At 35.6% G+C, this 6,979-nt stretch overlaps 1 protein-coding gene across 1 annotated transcript in view; it reads left to right on the top strand.

Annotated features, from left to right (window-relative positions):
* Positions 1–6,979, top strand: part of LOC103797077 (tubulin polyglutamylase TTLL7-like) — a gene marked incomplete at its 5' end in the record, with an annotated part of 14,009 nt that overhangs the window by 3,269 nt on the left and 3,761 nt on the right. The window contains 3 exons of the mRNA XM_009069272.1: positions 625–759; positions 2,510–2,590; positions 6,322–6,482. Of these exons, the coding sequence (XP_009067520.1) occupies positions 625–759; positions 2,510–2,590; positions 6,322–6,482 (377 nt within the window). The remainder of the gene's footprint in view (positions 1–624; positions 760–2,509; positions 2,591–6,321; positions 6,483–6,979) is intronic.

Below are 6,979 nucleotides of genomic sequence, written 5' to 3'. Positions count from 1 at the left end.
AAAGAGGATTAGAAGTACTTCTAACTAGTGTCTTATGTGTTAAACAAAACCCCCAAACCCTCCAGAGATGGTCCTATGCAGATCACATCAGTGCTGGTGTTAAAAGCACAAACAAACAAAATTCTGCACAACTGAAGACACTGTTGGATCCCTTACTGACTGCAGCAGGAGCAAAGTGTCCTTACTTTCTCGTGCTTCCTGAAATCTTGGCTCAGTGACATAGTGCCAGTTTATCTTAAATTGCTGAAGTGAAGAACTGAAAGGATGTTTTTTATGAGTAATAATATTTTCATTATGTTGAATTTAAATTCAAACTCCGTTATCTAAATTTCAAATACATACTTTGTCGTGGGCATCATAAATATTGAATATTTGTTTATTCTGTTTCAAACAAACTTACATTTGAACTGTTTTTCTTACATTTCTTGACAACTCTAAATAATGGTGGTGCATTACCATACGAGACACATGCATGTATATTAGTTCTGCATTAGATAATTTCTGTACACTTTAATACATTTTTTGTCACCCTATTTAGAATTTTTTTTGTGTCAAACAAACATCTTTGCAATGTGATTTAATGGCTTACTTGAACTATTTTCTCTGCTTCGTATTGGTTTTTAGAGTGAGTCTTTACTGCAACAGAAAACAAAAGAGCAAGAAGTGGCTTTGACAAAAGAGACTCTTCTCATTATCAATGACATGCGAATCAAGTTCCCAGGAAAAACAGATGAAGAATCCGAATTAATTATAGAAGATGTAAGTATCTATAAATAAGAAAGAAGAACAGGCTAGACACTTACTGTTTAGACCACTGAAATGAAGGAAAGTAAAAAGACAAATCTATGATTCATGAGCTCCTGTGACCTTAAAACTTCCAAAACTCAAGATAATTCAAAAGGTTTTGAAAGCTTGGAGCTTTGCATAGTTTCTGACCTTAAAAGAGCAGCACTGAAAACATTCCTATGTCCTTATAAAATATATGAGAAACAATCAGGAAGGTTAGGAAAATTCAGTTTTTCATTGTGGAGAAAGTTCAAACTCTTAAGTAAGCCAAGAAGAATGTTGCAATTCATATTTCATCTGATATTGTTAAAACAGATCCTGACATGTTTAACTTGCTCTCAAATAGGCCTACTGAGAACTCAGAATGGTATGCTGCAAGACGGAGGAGGTTTGCTGGTCATAAAGAACTCCAGTCTCATGCTTTTGGCTCTTCTAGGCTGCCACCTTAGCCTTTCTCATATCCACTGTTGTCTTGAGCCTTGTAGTTTGGTATCAAAGATTTCACAGACATGTGAAACAATGCCCAACCAAAGGTTAATTAAAAACCAATACTTAATATTAAGATATATAAGCAGAAATTACACGCTATCTGCATCCTTTAGTGGGATTATTTAGTGAAAAGAAACTAACATCAAGTTGGAAAAAAAAAATGAGGATAGAAGTTCTTTTCTCAGTTTAGCAGAAATATGAAGGGATCTAGTAATTTAAATGAACACCTGTATTCTGATGTAGTAAGCACAGTCCCATGGTGTGGTAAAATTAATCTGATTTAATTTTCTGGGCAGAAATGTCCTTTGCTCCATGAGCTTTCAAAATGTTGATTATGTCTCTAGTAATCTCTGCAGCTATGTCAGAGTGGAAAGGAATTCTCCTGTAATAATGGTTGATTTGGATGATGCTGGAAGATAGCATTCATAACTGTATATTGAGTATCTCATCCTGGAAGCAGAACTAAAATGCTTCATTAAATTTTCTCTTAGGCCACGTGAGAGTGTTTGTGTATTTCTGTGCTTGTAGGAGTGGGGTGTGTGTGCTCCATCTAGTGGTGCTTCCTCACACCACATCAGTGTGGCTAGACATGAACTGCCTTCTGGCAGAATTCTTTTGTAAATTCCTCTGACCTTAACCAGTTTCTGATGGGAAATAATATTTCATCATGGAAGTAAACAAGTAATGGTATATTGGTTGTCAGTGAGGCAGAAATTGTTGGAGGTCTGGAATAGAATAGAAAGATAAAATAACAAAATGAATATAAAAATGTATGTTTGCAACTTGAGCTATTTTGGTAGCACTCAGACATCATAAAAGGAGAGTATTGCAGTTCATATACGATCATTTATAGAAAAGTTGTTTTCCAGGTATGTCTAATGTCCCTTATGCAGCAAACTCCCTCACTGTTTAAATAGATGAGCAGTTATATGTTATTGAACTTATTGCTGTGCTCAAGGAGTTTGAGTCAGTGAAGACAAGTTTCTCCCTGATTTCTAGTGTATGGTTGTCAGAATTGGGTAGTAAAGAGGGTGGGATTAAATTGAAAAATCACATGACTTTGAAAATCTTCCCACACAGAAATTAGCAAATATTTTTCCATTTCTTTTAGAGAAAAGTTCTTTTCACAGTGGTCTTTTAGATGCTTATACTTTTTAGCATCAGCAGTGCTCTGTAACAGCTTTCAGTTGTTTTCATGTGTATTATTGTATCTTGTGTTTTGCTATGACTACAGATTATGGATAATTGGAAGTACCATAAAACAAAAGTGTCATCCTATTGGTTGGTTAAACTGGATTCAGTAAAGCAACGAAAAGTAAGTGACATACATTTAATTTTCTGAAGGTCATCTGAACAAGATGCATAGCAGTGTTTCTACTGGTGTTTAGCAGTGGCTGGGAGTGGCTTGAGATGCTGAACTCCTGGGTATTGATACTAACATATATATGAATTAATTCTATTGTAGGAAATCGCGCTGCTCCATATTTGGAGAAACAGAATTACCCTGGATTATAATTTAAAACTCATTTTCTTAAAAAATTATTCTCCTGAAAGAAAAGAAGATAAAGAAATGATTAGTGCTTAAATATCTAATTCTTAGCTAACATTCTTAAAGTGTATTGACTCAGCAGATTTGATTGATAAGGGCTAAACAAGTCAGCAGTTTCAGACCAGGCATATTAAAACTCCATTAGAGTTAAGGATACTGCACTTGGCTATTTGAGTCTTTGACCCACAGTATTACAACACATCATGTTGAATAAAAAATGAAACTGCCAAGCAAAGAAGTTTCTCCTTTAAGCATTATTTCAGAAAGTCTACAACAAAGGGTGGTTCTGCCCTTTATGTGACTGGCAGTCATGTTAAACCAAGGGTACATGTACAAAGTCAGGACGATCCAGATTGATGTGCCAGGTTGTTATTCGCAAAAACTGCACAAGCAGAAATGTGGACTTTCTGCTCTTCTCATGAGGACATCTTTTACAACTTAGGAGACTTATAATTCCTGAAGCACTAGAGAACCCTTCATCTTTGCTTGCACTGGAAATGATTTGCCTTTTTTTTAAAACTGCTTTTAACCTCAATCCCTTCAAGCAATCAGATAGTTATTCTTAGAAGGGTAGTTTATAAAAACGGATTAACTTTGACAATGACATTGCAGCTGAGGACTGCCAAATGTGTAAGCTTTTGTTGATTTGAAAGAAGTATGTTTTATATTCCAATGAGGTGGGTAAAGGAGAAGTGAGCTCAAGGTGGAGAATATTTATGCAAGTAAGGAATCTGTCTCAAAGGTACCTTCTGCAACTTTGTGAAATACATAACAGAATCTCAGTCCCCTTAACTATAGTTACTGGGAAATTCTAACACACATAAAGAAATACCTGGGCAGTGTACTAGACTTCACAGTGTTCATCCCTGACAGCTGTATTTGCTTAATAATTATTCAACATGATGTAGAAAAATTAAGCTTTGCTCATATTCTGAATGTGTAATATTCTGGCATTACACCACAAGTACAGGAGACATTCAGAAGCAAGTTGAGAGTAAACCAATTAAATCAATGCATGCTAAAAAGAACTTTAGTCTCTGAGACTTTCAGGAAAAAGAGACTTTTGTATGGGAGGAGTTATGACTGCTTCATGTTACTTCGCTTTACATAATTTCTTTAAAAGTGTTTTGATGGTTACCAGAGGGTTTTGAATGTGCTCTTTCATAACATCTTGTTCTGTTACACCTAGATAATTAGTTTTGTTAAAGTAAATGATAAAAATTAAAGTAAACAGAAAGATGAAGGCAAGCTAGGGAAATTAACTTAGAAAAATGAAGATATAGGTTTCATGAAGTTCCAGCCCTTGTGCAATGCCTTGTCTCTTTTCTTAAATGGATGATTGAGGCCATGTTTGCAAATTAAGGACAATTAACTGGTACATTTCCCCCTCTGGCATATTGACAATATCCACACAGTAAAAAACAGCAAGAAAGATTTTCCAGAGTACCTGGCAGTCTGCAGCTTGCTCTAAGATGTTCAGTCCTTAGAGTTTTTCAACTCCGGGTCCTACAGTATAAGAAAAATCTCTACCTTGGCATCATTGTTCTTAGCTCACATGTTTTGGGCTAGTGAGAGAACCTATACAGGGAGATAGATTACTGTTAATCAGTGTAACATAGCAAAGAAATGTATGGTTGATCCTTTATGTAATACAGGGACTTGTTTGGTTCAAATAGGTGTATATAATCACAGATATTGGCTGTTTGTGCAGAAAGTCTGAGACTGGCAGGATACAAGGAAACATGCTTTAGAAACATGAAGACGATAGGCTGATGCTGCTGAGGAAGTGTCTGGAAATCTAGACCCATTGCACAGGCGAGTGGCTATCCAAAACCTGAGTGTAGCTCCTGCTGTCACTAAAAAAAGATCAGCATCCTTAGGTTATAATTTATTACTCTTTCTATCTCACTCTTTGGGAGGAGAAGACCATGGGTGTGGTTTTTAGTGTGTTAGACACCTGCATTCATAAAGATTCCCAGCAGAGAGGACAGTATTATATTTGCATTGGGTTATTATGTGCATGGAATTGCTGCAAGATCTATGCATGTGGACTAATTGTAGGTCTTCAAAAGGAGCTTAAATAACTTGGAAAAGACATTTCATTGAGGCTGTCATTATTTGGTATCTATGAATTTTCTGCCCATTAAACATTACTTATTCAGCTTCATTGTGCTATTGCAAATATATTTATTCATGCTTTGTTTCCTTTCTTGTGTCCTATCAGACTATTTATAAACAAGTTTGTTATGCAGAACCAAAAAATTGCAATTCTACACTATGCTTCCGTACTTTACTGTTGTACTAAATCTCTTTCACCTTTTGAGAACCATATGTTTCACCATGTGAATCAGTTTGTCATACATTTCTGAAAGTTTCCTGGGAAAGCACTGTACCTTCTAATTTGCAAAATCTTATACCAAATCAACAAATACCTCCATCTGTTTACCACCCACTTGAGTCTGACTGGTTTTTGGATGATGCTGTTTTGCAAAAGAGGCAGAAACAGTGTTTCCTTTAGAGGAAATTATGTTGATTTAACTGACTTTTCTCTTAACAGGTTACATGCCCCATGGGCTTGTTTTAGGGTAGATTTTACACTGTTCAGAGTGCCAGTGTGGGGCCAAAATACTACTTTGGTCACAAAACTATTCCCAGTCTTATTGGTAATATTGAAATAGAAGCGAAAACACTCTGGAGCCTGTTTCTCTGCGGTGATTATGGAGGGAACATAGAGGCTTGACTTAAGAGAACAACCAGATGTTCAGAAACAGGCAAGATGAATCCCACCTTCCTTCCATGTCCCACTTCAGTGGGATGTGCAAAGGTGTATCCAAGAGGGCTCTGATGTGTTGGGTGTGTGTCTGTGCTATACTGAATTCAGCTCAGCATTTTCTTCACCCACCTCTTTATGCACTTGCATTTCAATGTAGTCTGTATATAATAAATCCGTGGCATTTCTATAAACGTTGCTATTTTAAATATTTTGCTGATTATTTACTTATTTATTGATTTCACTACACTGTCTTCTACCAGGTAAACTAATGGTTGATCCCGGGTAACATAATGAGCTTAAACCGACATTAAACCAAAAGCAGTTTGGAGCTTTTCAGGACATTTTAGTTCTTTATAAAGTAGATGCTATTTTAAAAGGGAGTGGGAATAGATGAAGAGATTATAATTTTGTTTCTTTTTTAAACTCTTTTTTGTCATTTAAATGAAGTAGTAATGAACAGACTGAAGAAATAGAAATTAACTTTTCTGTAATAAAAATAAAATATTTTGATTTGGCTTTGAAAAATATTATTGACAGAAAAAGGGTATATTAAAAGTTTGCTGATGAATGCACAGAAATGAAACATAGACATCTGTGGTAATTTATAGCTCTGCAGGCATCTGTGTGTGTATTTGTGTATGTGTGTGCAGGGAATCAGCCATCAGTTGGGTTTTGGTTTTGCAATATGCCTTCACTTTGATTTACTTGAAGTATTCTTTCCTAGCTTTTGGATATAGTAAAGACAAGTGTTCGTGCAGTTCTACAGCGTGTCTGGAAAACTCCAGACATTGAAAATTTACATCTGTACCGTCTCTTTAACCGTGTATTTAATCGCTTACTTTGGAGCCATGGTCAAGGCCTTTGGAACTGTTTCTGTAATTCAGGGTAAGCCTGTGATTCTTTTCTTTGTCTTCCTCATAACTTCACAGTTTCAATCAGTGCTGGCATACTCTTGCTCATTTTAATTCTAGGGAATGCTGTAATACATTGAACTTGTTTTGAAAACATCTAAAGATACGGTATAATTTGATTTAATAATCTAGGCCAACCATTTCAGAAATGGAATTAAATATTTAGTGATGTAGTGATGTATTTACAACTATAATAATTAAGGAAAAAACATTCTCATTTTCAAAATATCTGAGCTGTAAGTCAACTCTTTCACTTGACGGTGCATGATTTTGAGGCTAGACCTCTGCATCAACCATGGACTTGCCATCAACGGAAGTAATTGCTGTATCTATTTGAGCTCCATCCTAAATGATTCTATGATTATTCATTGTATGAAATGAAACAGTTTTGATGTATGCAAACAGTACTTCTTGAACAATTAAATGAGTAATAGGGAGAAATGCTTGCATAACTTGAAAATCATGTTTGCA

The sequence above is a fragment of the Acanthisitta chloris genome, unplaced genomic scaffold, assembly GCF_000695815.1.
Source record: "Acanthisitta chloris isolate BGI_N310 unplaced genomic scaffold, ASM69581v1 scaffold17362, whole genome shotgun sequence".
In the NCBI taxonomy this organism is placed as follows: domain Eukaryota; kingdom Metazoa; phylum Chordata; class Aves; order Passeriformes; family Acanthisittidae; genus Acanthisitta; species Acanthisitta chloris.
This window is presented reverse-complemented; position numbering and strand designations above follow the sequence as displayed.